Source organism: Barbus barbus (genome assembly GCF_936440315.1).
Source record: "Barbus barbus genome assembly, chromosome: 40".
NCBI classification, from domain to species: Eukaryota; Metazoa; Chordata; class Actinopteri; order Cypriniformes; family Cyprinidae; genus Barbus; species Barbus barbus.
The window spans coordinates 5,554,366-5,574,276 of record NC_136718.1 but is presented as its reverse complement, the minus strand read 5'-3'; the positions used below and the strand labels follow the sequence as shown (position 1 = coordinate 5,574,276).

General features: G+C 37.1%; 2 protein-coding genes across 2 annotated transcripts in view; both read right to left on the bottom strand.

Annotated features, from left to right (window-relative positions):
* LOC306859588 (PDZ domain-containing protein 4-like) overlaps positions 1-13,421 on the bottom strand; it is a gene marked incomplete at both ends in the record, with an annotated part of 29,778 nt that extends 16,357 nt beyond the window's left edge. The window contains one exon of the mRNA XM_079400690.1: positions 13,362-13,421. Within this exon, the coding sequence (XP_079256816.1) occupies positions 13,362-13,421 (60 nt within the window). The remainder of the gene's footprint in view (positions 1-13,361) is intronic.
* The window catches only part of LOC306859737 (uncharacterized protein), a 708,874-nt gene that overhangs the window by 641,936 nt on the left and 47,027 nt on the right, over positions 1-19,911 (bottom strand). The window lies entirely within an intron of this gene.

The following is a 19,911-nucleotide window of genomic DNA, read 5'->3' as shown; positions in this document are numbered from 1 at the left end:
TCTTAAAGGGAACTGGCAAAATAAACATTTGCATATTCATTTAAACGTATCAACATGTAAAAAGTCATCGTACATGTTTATGTGTACACTACTGTAATATGATATTGTGAATTTCTTTATGCGTTTTTTATAGTGCAAAATTAATTCAAGTTCACTTGTGCTGTTATTTTGTGCAGGTGCAAGTTCCAATATTACAGTAAGATTACATATAAGATTAGTCTCAAGATATAGGATGCAGTGTTTATAATATTTTAATCAACATTATGTTTTAATTGAAATAGTGTAACAATCACTATGATGCTCATTTTTCATCAAATTTTCGTTATCAAAAAAAAAGGAAAGATTGCTGTTGTTGCGTAAAACAGACAGCAGCCCTCTTGGTAATGCCCAGCGGAAGCTATATATAAGATGGTTTGCCAGGTTTACACAGTTCAATAAAATCTGAATATTTTCATAGCTTAATAACTTAATTTGGCCCAGCTGTAATGCGCATACAAACTGGAATCAGTAAAAGTTTCCTTCAGTAATAACCATAAATGATCAAATTCTTATCATACGTTCAAATTTAAAATGAAATTTACATTCAAATTGTAATTAATCTACACTGAACTGAAAGCAAAACCCCAAAAATGCAGCCATAAACTGTTTAAATCATCTAAATTCAGGCAAATTTACTGAAAAGAGTGTGTTTGTGTTACTCCTTCAGAGGTCCCATATTTCAAAACACCCTTAATATATAGGCATATAGTGCATTTTCAAAGTATCCTCTGCAAACTAACAGAACCAGTTAATATGGGTAACAAAATTAATGTGCATCACTTAAATGCTTCAGATGTGAGATCTGAGAAACTTTTTTTTTTTTTTTAAGTTGAAAGGCATAACTTCCTTTCTTACAGCTGCCATATTGAGCAACCTGAAATGGTCTGTCTTTTGGATTAGACCTGTGTTGTGCGCGACAGAGGGTTTCTAAGAGGGTTTATTTAGCATCTAATGGTACCTAGTGTGTGTTACTATAGCATATTGACACCTGTTTTGTGGAGCACACACAGCATCTGAGAGTGTGCAGGCGGTGAGAAGCATACTAATGCTCCCACTCGCTCTCCTGGGACTCCCGTCTGACAGCGGCTCAGAGTAAACGCTCTCTAGATACAACCACTCAGAGCTGGGCGCACCAGTACGTTCTCACATGCACCTTTAAAGACTTTTGTTCAATTATTAAATCTGTAACTGCAGTAACATTTCTCTTTGTCTCTGAGATAGTACTAGAGCATTGGTTAATTTCCATTCTGTAGAATTCGTCCCAAATCATCTGCATATTCTGACAGTTTATAGATATCTGGACATTAAAAATACATGCATGCTTTCTGTCTCTTTATTTACTTCCATTCTAATGTAGAAAGCAGCTGGTAAACTATTTGAGATTAATGATTAAAGCTCTCTTTTTTATTATTACCCATGCAGCATGTACTTGAAAGCTGTGGCTGTTTTGTATGTAAAAATTAACTATGCAGAACTCATATCATACCCCGCAGACAGTTTGTCAAGGGAATACATATCTGCTGAAACGCCATGAAGCGGAGCAATCCTTTCCTACTGTGGGCCTGCTGCTATGGATTTATTCAAATGAAATACAAAGTTATGTACGAAAGATGATTTTGCAGCAAGCATTGTTTGTGCAATCAGCTTTTGTTTGAACGGAGATTCAGTGTCTCATTTTGTAATCTCTCAGCACACGAGGGAGTCTAAACATCTCTGCTGTTTAGTCTGCATCTCTCAGTATTTCTTTCTCTTTGATATCTAAAACATTACTTTGTTTGAAAACCAAATGAGCTTTGGAACACTATACAAATGTAGAAACCATCTTAACAGTCACTGATATGTTTCACACAAATATAGGGGCCTGACTAAATGATAAACTTCATTGTGTGAAGTCTCTTGAGATTCTCATGCGGCTGTTTATTTGGAGTCTTGCAGAAACCTAACCCTAACCTTGTTTGCAGCAAATATGAATCTTATAATATAGCAATAGCAAATATAATCTTGATAATTGAGATAATTGCAGAGCACAAATTCCATACTTGGCCATATAGCACTTCACTCACTCACACTGAGATTCATGCTCACCCACAATATTGCATTTTTTTTTTGTTTCTCTGTTCTGGAGAAGGGCTATTATCTGGAGCAGGTTCATAATTTATTGCACATAGAATATACTGCAGTGTATTCCAGTCCTTTGACTTGACCTCTGACCCTCTCATTTATCCTGTACATACCCACATGTCTGATACACCTGTTGGTGCACATACTGATGAGGTGAAGGATGAACTCACTGTTGACACTCATTTCCATATTGAGTAGATCTTGATCCCTCCCCTGACGATTAATTCCACTGGGATTAATTAGACACACATAGTGCTGAACCCTCATTAACACGCGCCTGTGATATGATCTGCTACAAATGTGCCGTCTGCACACGAGTCTGCGTGTGTGTTCAGAGGTCTGGGAGATCCCTTATACCTAAATTATGCAAAAGGATGAAACAGCTCCAAGTTGACTTTTACGTTTTCTGAGGAAAATATGAGTGGTGCAGAAGTCACACCACATTGATTGGGTGTTGTGGATGATTGCTATGCAGTGTTAAGAATTGCTGAGTGTTTTAGCATGTTTCTCTGCTTTTGCTTGGAGCTTAGTGGCCTAAATCAAGAGACTATATTCTGATTTGCCTTCCTATGTCATTTTGTTCTTTTATCAGCTGCCAGGCTGACACTGTAAAGACTAAGGTATACTTTGTTTTTTACATTTACTCTAGAGTATGCATACAGTGTTTAAAGTACATTTCCTCAACAGTAGCCATATAATGTACAAGTGCAGACAGATTTTTCTAGCCACCTGAAAGGCTGTTCAGAATTTGATTGATTGATTTTCTTACAACATAATGTTTCATTATAGTATAGATTTTCTCTGGCTCTAGAATCATTATTCACATGGCACTTACAGATTAGGTAGTTTTTGTCCAGTGATGGGTAAAGACAGCAGATTTAAAAGGGGATATTTCTGTAAGGGCCTACAATGGTTCAGCAACTGCCCCTGAGAAGAATGGGAATGCTAACGGGTAGCTTTCTGCTGCTACTCTACACTTCATCGAGCACCACTAAGTAGAGGTGAACATCTTGCTAATAAAAAATTTATGTAACTTTAAAGAAAACCCGTTTAATAGGTCTAGTAAGAGAGAAGATGAGCTGTGAGGATATGTCTGGCATGACGAGACAGACAGAAAGAAAGGGTGTGGCTGAGTGGAGGTGTGGAGCTGTGTGTGTGTGCTAGATGGAGGCAGAGTGATCCTTTGATCACTCCGAGCACTTATCTGTGCCATATGTTCATTAATACTAATGCAACTATTCAAAAACCAGTGTAAGACGACTCATTTTGCTTGCTTAATGAGTCTGGTTGCCATAGTTACAGCATCCCATTGCACTGCAGCTCAGATAGAGAGAGAGAGAGAGAGAGAGAGAGGAAGGGGTGCTCAGAATGATTGATGGGGTGCTGGATAGCGCTAGTGTGCTGGGCAGATTGATGGTGTTTATTCTGCGGTTGGTTTTGCCAGTGGAAAGTAGAAACACATGTGACTCAGTGTATTGAAGAAGCACTGAACACCCACATCAGATAAACACACTTTCCTGCTTTGTGTGTGGATCTTTTCTCTGATGCTCATTTCCATGTTATCATATCTGCAATGTGGAAATGGCTTTGTGGCATATATTGGAAAGACAGCAAGTGTCATCTTTTGTAAGATGACACTAAGATATAATTTGTTTTTAGATTTAAAAATGGTAAAAAAAAAATAGTCCATAATTCTTTGCTCACTTAAAAAAAAAAAAGAATTCAACTGGAATTAATATTCTGTCATCATTTACTAATATCATTCAAATCTTTTTTTTTTTTACACAAAATAAGATGTTTTTAAGAATGTCCATGCTGCTCTTTTCCATACAGTAAAAGCATATGGAAATCAGTGATTCTTAAGACTCAAAAATCGCATAGAAGCCATATAAAAGCATAATAAAAGTGTGCTCCAAATGACGTGTGCTAGATTCCAGGTCTTCTGAAGCCCCATGTGACAGATCTAACGGAGAAAGAGACGAAAATTGTCATAGTTCTCAAATCATATTTGCACTTTGTACTTTGCACATATTGGTGTAAAACACATAATGACAAGTTTTTTTGTTGTTGTTTTTTTTTACAAAAATAAATGAAAGTTTACTCTTTTTCTCAGTCAAAGCTACAGTATAAATTGAACTTAAGTGTACAGCATGCAAGCCATTTGAGGCAACCTGTATGGCTTTATTTATTATGTGTTTGTTTTATTATTTGGGGTCTTGACTGTCCTTGGTGGCTAAATGTCTTGAAAATGGCACCGTGAACATTCCTAAAAACTTCTATTGTGTTCCTGTAAAGAAGTCGCATGGGTTTCGAATGACATGAGGGTGAGCAAATGATGACAATTTTCATATTTCTTCAACTCCTGTGCAATATCAAGAATAAATAAATAGTTGTCTTTGAGAATGGAATAAATCATACTGAAACAAGAATAAACAAATGGGAAAAGCGTAGCTGGGCTTAAATCTTTTAGTCTCTAGCTATCACCTTCTCAAAGAGCTGTCATATTCCTCAGATGAGATGACTGTGCTGTGAAATCATCACACACCAGTGACAGCAGAAACTGGTACAATGAGCTTCAGTTAACCACAGGGTAATATTAGTGTGCAAACTGAGTCACATGCACATTAAAGAGCTTCACAAACCAGCATCATCCACCAAATTCATATTGTGCATTTATTTACAAAATGTGTCAAATTAATAGCAATGTTTTATCTTCAAAACTAATTAACCCTAAAAAAAGTAATTGCATTACTGTTCAAATTAGTCTCATCAAGGCTGCAGTTATTTGTTTAAAAATCCAGTAAAAAACTGTAATATTATGAGATATGATTACAATTTAAAATAACTGTTTTCTATTTTATTATAATGTAAAATGTGATTTATTCCTGTGAGTCTTCAGAAATCATTCTAATATGCTGATTTGCAGCTCAAGAGATGATTATTATTGTCTCAATGTTGACAACAATATATTTTTGTGGAATATATTGTCCAAAAGAACCACATTTATAGCATTCTGAAATATAAAATCTCTCTACCGACTTTTGTGCAATTTATGAATCCTTGCTGAATTAAAGTATTTCATATATAAAATCGCACTGTCCCTAATTAATGGTAGTGTAATTATATGAGGGAAATGACCAACCCCAGGCCTAACCCTTTATTCATGGTAAGCTTGTTTAATACTCCAGACAACAGACCACAAAAGCAAACAAATTGGCCAAACAAAATAAACAAGGGTAAGTGATTTAATTAACATTAGCTTGGTTGAGGTAAAAGAGCACAGGGCATGATGGATCAAATCATTATGGTTACTGTTCCACTTCACATGCACAGCACAACTTGTAATTTCTGTAATTGGATGGATTAAAGGGAATAAAATCTCCTAATTAAGCTTAATTAGCAGGGCCTGTCAGCAACGTGGATCCCAGGAAAGACTGTCAAAGACATTGAGCACAGCAATAGACTAGGAAAGTATGTTTTGTTGTGAACTGCTTGGATGGTTTCTGAGAATATGAATCATCTGTGTGTGTTAAATTTTGTTATAGTGCATACATTGATGCTCTACATTTAATTCAACATTTGCACACTAACACTTAACATTAACACTATTCATAATCTATCTATAAGCAGAAATATAGATACTTTTTATTTTTCTTGCATCTGTTTATACATACTGCTGCCTTAAAGTGTCACAACTATTTTTTTTTTTTGCAAACTTGCAAGCACTGATATTTCATTAATTAACTGAACATCTAATCAGTCTGTCATGCAGTTATATCTTTTCAATCAGTGCATTTGGCTCAGTCTTGTAAGTTGTGGAGACACTGAGAGTTGACATTAGATCATGTTTCATTTCTTTGACAAGTAATAAGTCGAAACAAATGATAGATCTGGAAATTGAAGTGAGATGAAACTAAGATTAAACTCTGTTGGTCCTGAGGAACCACTAAGGTCCACTCATTCAGTCCTGCTCTGTGATGCGTAGAAATCAATTACTGTCGTCATATAAGGGCAAACAGCCAAAGAAAAAAAGCTGTCTATCCATCCTTCATCTCTCTATCCTACAGCTCACCTTTGTATCACTCCTCTCTCCATCCGATTCCAGCAGTAATGCAGTCCAAACAGCTCTTTGCTGTAATGTATTCCTCTCATTCTTCCTATCCTGTCATCATCCTCATGCCACACACACTCGTTCTGCTTTTAGGGGGTCACTGGTTTAAGCAGAAGCCTGAATAGTAAGTGACCTGGAATATGTATTATTTGCTTCACTTTTTAGTGTCTATTTTCTAAAAATCTTATTGTGAACAGTTCATCATGTATACATTTCTTTTTCTTTTATTCATCAAAATGTTAACTTCTCTCTTGTCCCCACTCTACAGTTTTTAAATTATTATTTACAACAATACATTTCACTCAAATATACGCCACAATGGACCGGATTTACTAACAGTTTGCGCCAAAGACCCACAGTGAAGAATTAGCACTGAAAAGGCGTGGACACAGTTATTTTTGAGTCTGACCTTATTGAATATGCATTTGTAGGAGTTTCAGACACAAAATGTATGGGAGGAGAGTATTTAAATGAATCACGCAACGAGATTTACTGATGTTTGCGCTCGTCAAATTACTGGTATTTGCGCCATTATTTAACGCTGCAAATGAAATGGCTGCAATTATTGTAGCTAGGAGGAGCCACCGCAGAAAAAAAGAGAGTGTGTGGTAGAAGGGAGAGGTTTTTTTCCACACGTATTAAAGATGCTGTAAGTTTTTGACTCTACTAAAGCATAAAAATATCATAATATGTTTGCAGATATTTAAGAAACATGCTAAGTTAACATGCTACAGTCAGTTATTCTCCTTTGAAAATGTGCGTTCCGGGCCGGAATGTCGGTCTCTGTTTTGGTTTGTGAAACCCACCCACTACCAGTTTACCCAATTGTATTTCGACACCCTAGGTTGCCAGTTGGTGGAAAACACAGCGTATTTCATGTCATTCATCGTCATGTGCGCCTGTTCCTGTTGGTGTCGTTAATCTGGCAACCTACGTGTGCATCAAGTCTGAGGAGGAGCGACCTGGTGAAAAAAACCCTCTCCAATATTTAGAATTTGGACTGCAATACCTAGTTCAATCCTACATACAGCACCTTTAATTTATTTGGAATGCCAGAAGAACACATTATCCGAATACGGACATATCCTTACACTAATTTGCGCTGTGCTTGTGCGTTGGTCATTGTGGAAATGCGATGTTGGAAATGGGTCGTTGTTCACTAAATCACCCGCAGAAATTTCCAAGCCCATCGGCGCTGTTTTGGAATTGCACTCTCGCGCTAATTTGCCCTGTTTAGTAAATCTGGCCCGATATGTATTAAATACATGTATTTGCGAGAGATACAGAGTAATTTTAATGACTGATGTCATCACACAAGTAACGTCCTTGAAGAGAGGAAGCAAATTTTCAGATTTAGAAGACCATTTTAGGTTCCACTAGGTATTTAACTACCATGCACTAACATTTAAACTACTCATTTGATATAATATACTTATTGTGTACATGTTTTTAATTTTGTAATACATTTATGTAATTATATCTATAATTTCACTGTTGACCCTACCACTACCCCTCCTTAAACCTTGCCATACCACCTAACCTGGCCCTAACCTTACCCGTATACCACCTCAATAGCAGCAAACGTGTTTTGCAATATAACATGAACACACTAAGTATATTGTACCTAACATTTATTTATTTAATGCAAGAACATAATAGTAAAAGTTAGTTTTTTTCTGTGGATTAATTTGTAGGTATGAGGTTTTTTACCACAAGACTAGTAATGTGCACAAGTACGCAAGTAAGTAGGGTCAATTTTGATTTTATGTGGACATTAAAATCGGTCACTTGCCACCAGCAAAGATGTCTTTTTTTCTTTTTTTTTGCTCATGTAAATTTGCAGTCTGTATTGAATGTGATTAGGGAGAAAAGCACTATTCAGACGGGACTAGTTTCCCCAATGAAGGTCAGGTAAATTTGTCCTTCACAAATGCAATTTGTGATTTCAATCTCGGCTGAATTGAACATGACAGTGTTTTTCTCACAGAACCTCTGAAAAAAAATTCTAAGCAAATTACCTACTGCTTTTCTTAACTCAGCTGACCTCTGAGAAGAATGCACGTTATTATGGTGTTGTATTTTTCACAACTCTTCTTCATTTATTTTGACCTTTGTCGAATGGCATAACTACAGCTAATTTTCTCATTTCTCTGCCGGATGCAGGTCCATTATGGATTTAGACTTTTTTGCCAATTTCCTAGGAAAAATGGTTTGAGTACTGCAGACAACATATTGCTCCAAACAGCCACAACAATAGCAGCATCAGATATGATGATTTATTTCCCTATATATACATAGCTTAGTTGCGCTTGCTGGTATAAAAGTTTTTTTTATTATTTTTATTAAATTACACACATAATTATCATTTTTATATATTATTTTGTGCCTTTGAAAAAGCAGTTTTTCATGTGGAGATTTAGATGCTCGCTTTCTTTTTATATATAACCATGTTATATGAAAACAGCGCGTAGCTCTCTGTAAATACCACACTGGATATTTGTTCTCCTATGGTATCATTCAATAATCTTACGTGCGCTTAAATAATTATGATGTTGGTAATTAGATGGTTGTTCACTTCTCTCTCTCTCTTTCTCTGTGCAGCTTGTTAGCGCTAAAGGTTGGGCTGCTCTGATAATTGGCTTTACTGGTATTGGTGGTCTCTTATCGACAAGATTTTCTATCGATGATACATGCAAGTTGTCACCTAGCACATAAATTTAACATAATTCTCTGGATGTAACAATACAGTTTTCATTTAAAAGTACTCCCAAACATAATAATTTATAAAAATGCTAATGAATTGCAGTCAGAAAAGCACATACTGTAGCAATGGCTTTCCTCAAAGTCTTCTGACACAGCTATGATTCAAAAGTTCATTGCTAGTCTTTGTTGTGTAATTTTTATTACCCAAATAAAATATTTAACCGCCCAAAAGAGTTGTAAGTCAAAGCCGCAGAGAAATATGTAATACTTCCATGAAGTTATCTGCAAAGGAAATGATTTGATTGGCTTGGATGTTTTGATACTTGTAGGAAGCCAGGCTAATAAAGCTCATTAAATCTCATTAAAATAAGACAAACAAACAAACAGAAAAAAAAAAAAACACAGACACAGACAGAGAATAAAAAACCTGTGGGGACATGATTATGAGAGACTGCAAATATCACACTAAAGGCCGTTCATAGCGGGCGTTGCTTGCAATGAAACCGGGAGGGGGGCCTTGCTTAAAGTTACTGAAGTAAATATACATATAATAATTAAGCAAAGACGTACATGTTGCGCAGCCTTTATAAGTAATTCACATGAATTTGCAGGTTTACCATAGAAAATCTTAAATGTGTTTAAAGTCTGACTGACTAAATCGACTGGCTCGACTGACTTTACCATACAGTAGTTTCAAAAAGAGTACTCATTACATAAAAATAATATGCTTCAAAAGAATATTCTGAAGTATGAACTGAATGTAATGTTTTTAGACACTTAATTGGGTAGGTGATCTGGTTCAAAAACATTTTTTGTTATGCTGGTTGAAAGTCTCTTCACATCCCAATAGCAAGTTAAGTGGTCTAAATTTATTTATATGTATTTATATATTCTATGGAAGGTGTAGGAGCATAAAATGTTTGACCAATTATGATGGGCCGTTCTGCCTGTCAAAATATGTATTAGCATACCTCTGCGCAGCCTGTTTGTGCAATCATGATACGTCATCAGCGCGTTCCAGTGAGAATGAAAGGTGGTATTATTGTAATATTATGCGCTTTTTACTGTAATGTTTTCTCACCAGTGACAGAGATGAGGTAATCTGACAGCGTTGCATTCAATCCTCCACCAATGGCGACTCTCATATTATCGCTGATTAGACACTGATCTGCCTGTGCCTTAATGTACCTTAATGTAACTTTTAGTTTGACATCATAACAACATGCTCTTTTTAAAAGTGGGTAACACTTTAGAATACTGTTCCATCATTAATGAATAACTACACAAGAACACATGATTAATGCAATATTAGCACTCTGGTAACTATTAGTAACTAACAAGAAACTCTGATTAATTAATTAGTAAGTAATATTGTAGTCGAATGTGGTAGTTCACTATTAGCTAATCAGTAGCCTAACTATTATTTTTTCATACCTCCCTAAGAACTACTGTATACAGGTTCATAATTAATATGAATAATACATAATGAATAATTAATTCTAAAGTAAATGTCATGGTAACCCACTAGTAATGACTGAAGTATTACCAAATTCTTCAGAAGGAATTACTAATTATTTGGATCAGTATTCTAAAGTGAAGATCATGATAACTCCTTAGTAACAACTGAAATCACTGTAAGCTTTTGAGAGTGTTGTAAAGCATTGGATAGTAATTATTCAGGTGTTACTATATCATTTTAAAGGAATTACTAGTTTGTTTTAATCAGTATTCTAAAGTGAAGATCGTGATAACTCCCTAGTAATTACTGAAGTCATTGTAAACTTTTAAGGTTTTTCTAAGGTTTTGGTTAGTAATTAATTTTACTAGATTTGGTAACACTTAAATCATTACTAGTGAGTTACCGTGATCTTCACTTTAGAATACTGATCTAAATAATTAGTAGTTTCTTCAGAAGGATGTAGTAACACTTGAGTCATTACTATCTAAAACCTTACATATATCTCAAAAGCTTTAAATCACGTCAGTCAATATTAGGGAGTTATGATGCTTTTCACTTTAGAATACTGATCCTAGTACTTAGTAGTTCCTTTAAAAGAATTTGATCATTCTTGAGTCATTACTAGTGGGTTACCATCATATTCATTTTAGAATTAATTATACATTATGTAGAATTCACATTAATTATGACACTGTATACAGTAGTTCTTAGTAGTTCTTCAGGATATATAAAAACAAATAGTAGTTATTGATTAGCTAATAGTGAACTACCAGTTTCAACTGAGTGCTATTACTTACTAAATCACTAATCATAGTTTCTTGTTAGGTAATCGTAGTTACTACAATGTTAATAGTGCATTAGTGACTTGTTCCTGTGTAGTTATTCATTAACAAAGGATCAGTATTCTAAAGTCTTACCTAAAAGTGTACTTAAGTGTGTTAAGAGAGTAGGTGTTGCCAGGGCATTGCTATGTAGTTGCTAAGTTATTCTGTTTTTTAGCATGTTGCATTGTGGGTCTCTGTATTTTGTTTACTAATCCAGGTCAAGGGTTGGTGGTTTATTTAGGCTACGTTCACACTGCGAGCCTTTCGTTCACACTGCAAGCCTGCTCAATTTTGATTTTTGCTTAGATCTGATTTTTTGTATAGCTGTTCACATTTTTGTTTAAATGTGGCTAATATCAGATTTCCAGTGTAAACAGATCATGGTTCTGCACTAACCAACATGCACAAAAGAATGATATGAACAGGGTTGCCAGGTTTTTACAACAAAATCTACCCAAATGCTTCTCAAAACAAGCCCAAAACAAGCCCAATAGCATCCCGGGGGTTAATATCACGTTAGAGGGGTTGCTTCAACCCAAAAAAACAACCCACAGCAACAGTGAAAAAAGTATCCCAATTTCACAGGAACACTAGGGACTTGGCAACACTTGCACACAGTGCTGTCATACGGAAGTAAACATGGAGAACCAGTGAAATTAAACACAGGCAATATGAAAAATAAAGACAAGGATGTGACAGAAGAGAGCAGAGTTTTGAAACTTTTATAATACAAGTCCTCATGTTTTGCTTGTATATAAAGTTGTCATTGTAATACTTGAGTTCTGACACATCACTGCACTTCCAATGACTACCTTTCTGGTTAGCATCCACTTGAGCATTTTGCAGCGCGCTTTCAGAGTTCATCTGAAACCCTCCACCTTCCCCAGCTCCAACTGTATAGATCTGCCACGGGTTATTATGCTATTTGTGCAGCAGCAGTATGTCTTAAATACTCACAGCACTGTATCGTTGTATGCATTGGCAGAAGCCAGTTCCTGTAATTGCTTGCAGCAACAGCAATAATCTACAACTACAACAATAACCAACAGCAGCAGCAATTCAGCAGAAGCCTAGCAGATCTGATCGGCCAAGACCAAATACAATAACATTCAATGCGTTTACATGCACCCTCTTAATTTGATTATAATGAGATTTTGACAATGTTGCGATTAAATTTTACCTCATGTAAACGGAATACTTACATCTAAATAATCAGATTAAGCTCATATTCGCAGCAAGCATAATTGTATTAACATAGGTGGCGTATGCCGATTTTAATCGAAATATACAGGCATGTAAACACCTTAATTGCAGTATTGCCACTCTGACCAAAGTGCGCATGTGCTTGTGATATATATGAATGACGAGACACGCACACGAGACACACCTGCTCTGAGTCCATCATTTGTGCTGTGCAGTGGGGTGTCAATAATGGCAGTAAAAAAATTAACCACAATTCTTAGCGAATAATAAGAATAACGGAAACTGCATGTAAATGGGAGTGAAGAGCTTTGCTTTTGACATGTAAACATCCTAATGCGATTAAGTCCTTACTCTGATTATTGGAAATAATCACATTATTCGTGCGCATGTAAACATAGTCGTTTTCATATCCATTACCATGTTAAAATCTTCTGAGAATTGTCATGATAGAACTTATGTAAAAACTTCGAAGTGACTCATGAGCGCAGAATCGTGACGAATGTTGATCTAGAGTGACATGAATTCGCATGAATTCCAATATGACTGTTCAGACTGTGGTCGCATTGGAAATCATCTGACCTGTATCAGATTTAGTACCATATATGGAAGTGGCACAAATCAGAATTGAAAAGATCCTATTCCATGTGGTTTATGCTGTTCACTGTCATGAGAAAAACAGATCAAAGAAATTTGGGCCCCATTCGCCAGCAGTGTGAGCATAGCGTTAGATCCCCATGTATTAGCAATAAACTAAGATCGAAAAAACTATATATGATCAAGGAAAATTGGAAGGAGAAAAAATATGTGTTGATGTGTGTATCAGGCCATTCAGAGCAAGTTTATACCCCTCAGTCAGTAGGATTATGGACAGATAGGAAACAGCTTTGGGTTTGATTCTTACCTGGAACATGACCCTGTACTGCTCCTCAGGCTTCTGCACCACACACATGTTACACCCCATTCTGACGTCTGACCCCGCACACCTTCAGGCCACGAACCCGCTCAGATCACCTACTCAGAGCAACTGCTGTGCTACTTTAGCCAAGCAGCATATCCCAGATCCCCACAGACAGTTCGGTTAGCTTTCGCAATCCAACGAGTTTAACGAACGTACTCGGGCTCACAATAGGAGAACTGCTGAGTTCAAAGCATTTCTGGTTCATAGACACATGCACAAGTCTTTCTCATGGCTTTAAAAAATGGCAGTTTTTCCACTTTTCAAACAGTCCATTTCATCCTACCTAACTAAAAAACAGTCCAAACTGTCATATATCAAGTCTATTGTGGAGCGTGAAAACAAATGAATTCCAGTATGTAAAAAAGTCCAGTTGTGCTTGAATTGAAATGTTGTAGTACAGCACTTCTTCTGTTCTTGTCCCCATTGATGTGCTTAATTCAGGGAATTCAGCATGAAATTACGCTCCTGTGCTTGCTCTCATGCTTTTATCAAGGCCACTTCCACCAGCGCTTTTCTGGGACTACATCCAAATTACTCCTAAATCAGTAAATGCTGCATGTACATGGTTGCGCGACGTTCAATGTTTTATTCCAAAGCGATGGAAGGATAATTGGAGAGATTGAATGTTTGGTCAAGAGAGACCAACAAAGAGGAGCGTTCCAAGAACAAAAATGAGTTTTGCCTCACAGTATTTGGTGAAATCTGTGGCTTTGTTTCAGGTTTTTGCATCCAAGATATGCCAGTTCAATTCCAAATTCTTATCTGCCAAGGTTCTTGATGGAAAATAAAAAACAACTGGTCAAAAGAGTGTATTTTATCAAAACCCAACTATTTCCTGCAGAAGCCCTCATTAACGCCAGGTGTTTTCATTTCGAACTGAACTATGGATGAAATTTTTGACTCTAGCTACTGATTTTTGTCCACAGATTTCCTCTTCACAGTGAGATCCATGATTCTCTCTCAGATTCGATCAACTGCTGTGGATACCGAAGAAGAGTTTGACTGCTTAACGCCTTCACATATCCATACAGAACAAGTTTAAGTACCTCACTTTGGCTTTGTGCTTTTCCACCTGTTCCGCTTTCACTGGTAGCTTTTCGCTTTGAACTTCTGCTTGAGTTTCTATATTCACGTAGGTGTTTCTTGTCAGTCTCTCATCTCTCGAAGACTCTCAACTGTGTAGCACACATCGCATTCAGTCGGATAAACATGCGTGTTTCACGCTGGATGAATTGGTAAAAACTGGTTGCACATGAAAGCATGAGGTGAAAGAGTCAGTACGCTTGAGGAAAATTCAATCCCACGCACTCCTACATACACGTTAAACGCTTCTGCTTAGGTGCGAACAACAGCAAACATCCTTCACTCAACTGGCCGCCTATCTGTGACACTTTACACTCACTCAGGACACCAAATGCCGCCAGATCCGACTAAACAGGATGCATTCGAAGGAGCAGATTCATATACATTGAACTTTTGTTTCTAAAAAGAACAACTATTATGCATTTATATTTATTTTGTAATAAAGCTCTGTGCATCACGGTTATTATTAACCCAATTCCTCAACAGCTAAAATTTAGATCAATGAAGGAAAATTCTAATAACACAAGCCCTTAATAGTGATCATTGGCGCTCTGTCACATAGAAATCAATATCTTTCTTAATAACATACCAGTTGGGTGTCTTTGGAGCTCAGTGGGTTGCAAAATGTAATTATCAGACATGCGGTTTAACAAACGCTTTGTGGTTCTGCAAGCACACTTTGTTAGAAAGCTGAGCTGTCCGAAGGTGCATATAAATCTTCATCCAGTTGCGGGTTCAAATCTGAGGCAGCAGTCTTTACAAAAGAAACAGTGTGTAGATAGTTGTACTTAGCTTTTTCTTTCCTCCTTCTGTCTACTTCACACTTTCTCATCACTTCTTGCTTAGTTTCTGAGGAAAATTCCAAAACTCTATCACCAAAAAAGCTTCGACTTAAGCACTACTCATTATTAAACTACTATTTGTTTTAACAGAACTATTTGTCCAAATGTTAGCTCTCAAACCAACCAGTTTCTGACATGAACACGCTTCAAGACGGCGGACAGCTTTAACCTCATTAAACTGTCAAAGGGCTGGTGTTGTTTCACACACCCTGCTGTTTGAGATTGCAGGCTAGCCATTCATGCTGCAGTAACGTGCCAGACAGACTGAGCGCGCTCTGAGACGCTAACAGGCGTCGCCCTTGTATACCACACACACTCACGTAAACACAGAAGATTGCTGTATTTCACCTGAAACAACCTCAGAGAGTTTGTGCAAGATTTAGAGTGAAAGATTTCAGAAAACAAATAATGCAACGGTCTCAAAAGTATTCCTCAACTAGACAGCATCCTACATCAACACACCCTACAGTCGCCACAAGTGTGTCAAAGCCGTGGGACATGAGAAAAGAAAAAGAGCTGCAGACTCTCAAAGAAAGAAAGTCAGGTATGAGGGAGAGGCGTGTCATCCCTCTTTCTCTCTCTTCTTCCTCCCAAGAGTGCTGAGTCCTTTTGTTTGGCCAGGATTTGAGTAATCCATACTGGCATGTTTCTTTTCCCGAAAAATCCTTAAGCAGTGTTTATGGAAAAAAGCCACCAATCTGGATCAGTTCCTCCAGCTTTGGGATGAATTTCTGATCCTGTTCAGAGCAGTGTCGCTGTGATGGAGGAGAGGATGGGAGAGGGGCGAGCAGGCAGGTGAGGGGAGGTTGCTGCCGTCTCGTCCCCTTGTGTGAGCTGCTGAATAAACTCCCCCACTGCAGCGCAGAGAGAGAGAGAGAGAGAGAGAGAGAGAGAGAGAGGCACACAAAGACATTAACGCCCTGTGAAGCCACACACACACACTAGGGCTCGCGCTGACTGGAGGAATAGTTTAAAATCTACATTCTCCAGCCCCTCTTGTACACACACACACACACACTTCACACACACACACACACACACACACACACACACACACACACACACACACACACACACTCACATTTTCTCTTCCCTTGCACTCTTTCTCTCCGCTCTGTTTTGTTCTGTTTCTCTGCTTTAGATTATGTCCTGTCTATGCCTCTCTGTCACTCTCTGTTGTTAAAAGCAGGTTATTAATGTCCCATTTCAACTGAAGTGAATTCAGACAGCTTTATCTGCAGGACAAAATGTTTTTAAACAACAGAAAATAGTCAAACTGAACACTGAAATTTTCTGAAATTACTATAGATATTTTTTGCTAAAAAAAAGGTGCCAATACCGTTAAATAATGAAATTAATATATTGTAAAATAATATAATAAAAATTAAATACAAAAAAAGATTCTGAAAAGTCAATCATTCCACGTCACAATTTTTCTCTATGGACAGGTTATAAATTTTAAAATTCAGTTTCAAAGTACATTGTTGTGATTGAGAAATTATTTAACCGGGTGGAGATTTTCTATGAAACCTCATACCAAAACGTATTCTCACTTTGTACGAAATGTATGATTTATTAGAAAAAAGTAAGCATGAAAGTCCAACCCTAAACCTCACCTTCAGTCACCCTCTCTCTCTCTCTCTCTCTCTCTCTCTCATCCCTTCTGCTACATAATGCATTTTTAAAATGCCTGTGTACTAATGGATAGATGTGATATTCATAAGGTCATGGATTCATTTCTATTGTGCATGATTCAGGTCTGAGATCTTTTGAAATATGAATCATTTATCTTCTGTATGGATCAAAGCATCAAAGATCCACACCTAATGTCTGGGGCTGTGTTCAGATGTGCTGGTGTCATCATGTAATTCACAAGGACTATTTATTTTATGCTAATTGAAACAAAGACCATCTGAAAGAAAGCAGAAGGAAAATGAGAGTGAGTAGACATGGATGAGACGCAGAAGATAAACTAGGTAACAGGTGTGAGACCGTGATGAAAGCTGAGAAACAGCCAAGAGCTGTAATGTAATTAGTGTGTGTGTGTGTGTGTGTGTGTGTGTGTGTAGGGAGGGCAAGGGGTGTGTAGGGTTTTGGCAAGGCAGGGAAACTTGAACTGCTTGTTTATGGACATAACACTGATTCCTGAGACACTGGACAAAACATCTCTCAAATTTACATGCCATTAGTTAAACCAGATAAATAGCAACATTTCAAGTCAAATTAATTAGAGATGACCACCACAATGCAACATTAGTAATTGTAGTTCCTCTTTGTATTAACAAATAATAACATTACATTGTCACCAACCTGTCCTTAGACTATAACTCAATACTTCATAGAGGTTAAAATGTATAATATAGGTTACAGCATATAGAGGAAACACTCACAATTTGGAGAAAATTAAGAGAAATACGAGAGATCACACACACACACACACACACACACACACTAATGTGGTTTGGTGTTGGGTTGTAACAGGATTATGAGCTGGGCAGATTGTGTGTGAGCGCTCATACTCTTCAATCTGTCCTGAGGGAACCACAGATAGACACACAGACCAAATATAACAGCACATGAAATTGATGAATTTACCCTCTTTTTGGGAGATATCATGGAAATACATGTGTTTAGCAATATGGGCCATTCTGCTGCAAGTTAAAAATTAAGGTTGTTTACTGGCACTGATGGTAACAAAGAACCTGTAACATCCGTGGAACCTTTCGATTGATTGAAAAAAGGATTAAGAATTGTTCACTTAAAATGGTTCTTTGGGGATCTGTATATATATATATGCAAATTTTTTGCCTCTTGTTCAAATGAGCTAAAGTGATATTTTGTACCAATGTCAATCTTGTTGTGCACACTTAATATACTTAACATTGAAATTTCCCAAATTTTTGCATGAGTCATTTTTGTGGACATAACTAACTGGGCAGTGGATCTGTAGTTTCCATCATGTTTCGCAAGGGACTTGCATTAGGAAAATTTTTAAATGTAGGGATTAAGGGCCAGTTTTACTAACAGCTTGTGCCAGCACAAATCATCTTTTGGCGTTAAAATAGTACTATCAGGTTTTACTGAAGACACGCAGTGAAGAATTAGCGCTGAAAAGGCATGGACACAGTTATTTTTGTGCCTGACCTTACTGAATATGCATTTATAGGAGTTTCCCTTTCAAAGGCAAAATTTATTGGAGAGTATTCAAATGAATCACGCAACACATTTTACTAATATTTGCGCTCGTCAAATTACTGGCATTTACCCCATTATTTAACGGCCAAATAAAGCATGTCTTAAAGGTAGGGTAAGTGATTTCTGGTAGCCAATGTTGATATTTGAAATCACCAAAACAAACACGCCCCTACCCCAAAAGGGTCTCGTACAATGTTTGTTCTATTCGATTGTAAGTGCCCTGCAAAGTGGACATCACCGGATATTCCTCCAGGATTTCAGTTCGAAACGAGTGTATATTTTCCATTCAAAGGGCATTAAAGTGAGCAAGACATGAATTTATAGGTATAGGTATATTATGTCACACATAACTAGTAAGTTTCATCTGTGTGTGAAGATTCTGCGCAGCGCAAATCCACGATCGAATGTTCCGATGTGAAGTAAATTTCAATGGATTTACCCTGCTCAGGGAGTAGGGACCAAAGAACACTGTGTAGGGAGCATGTCAATCGGAACACAGTACATGCATATAGCTCACTTCTAAAGAGCTGGTTATCTGAATCAGGTGTGTTAAAAAAGAGAGACATGCAGAGCAGGGGCAGGGAGGTGCGAGGACTGGGATTGGGAACCACTCACTGCCTTATCGCAAGCCTTCTTTTGTTCTGCAGACATTTTCCTCTTTTGTTTTTTATCTGTTATCAGTTCAGCTAATGTCCATCCTGTGCACTGAGCGCTCTCTCCTCCCCATCATGAGTAGACACGCCCCTTACTGCTGATTGGCTACAAGTTGGTTTTGGTACTCGCCTCGAGGATTACATTATCCTAACATATCGTTTGCCAAGCCATGTTATTTTTTATTTTGCTTCAGGAAATAAAAGACGACTTGGAACCCTCATCTAAGAGTCACGCAATACCAGCTCTATCAAGACTTCATGCAACCCTTCATTTTTTGGCCTCTGGTTCTTTTCTTTATTCTTTATTTGCGACTACGCTAATTTGCACTGCGCTTGCTTTATTGCGTTGGCCGATATGTAAATGAGATGTTGCGTCTGTGCTCTTTAATTTGTACATTGTTAGTAAATCACCCGCTTTTATTATCCACTTTTTAGAGGATAATAATTTTTTTATTATTATTATTATTTGATCCCACTCAAGAAGATGTATTTTGACAAACGTAATAAAGTTGAACATACTTCATTAAATTTATTGACTTAAACCAACTAGTTGGGTGTTGACCCAACTAAACAGATTCATATTGAATGAACTAAATTAAATTGTGCATAAAAAGTAATGAAATATTAATTTTTTTCCATGTTTTGTCGATTCATTTACATGACAGCAGCATTCTGGGAGCCTGGAAATGCAAACTTTCAAAAACAGGCTTCAAAACACAC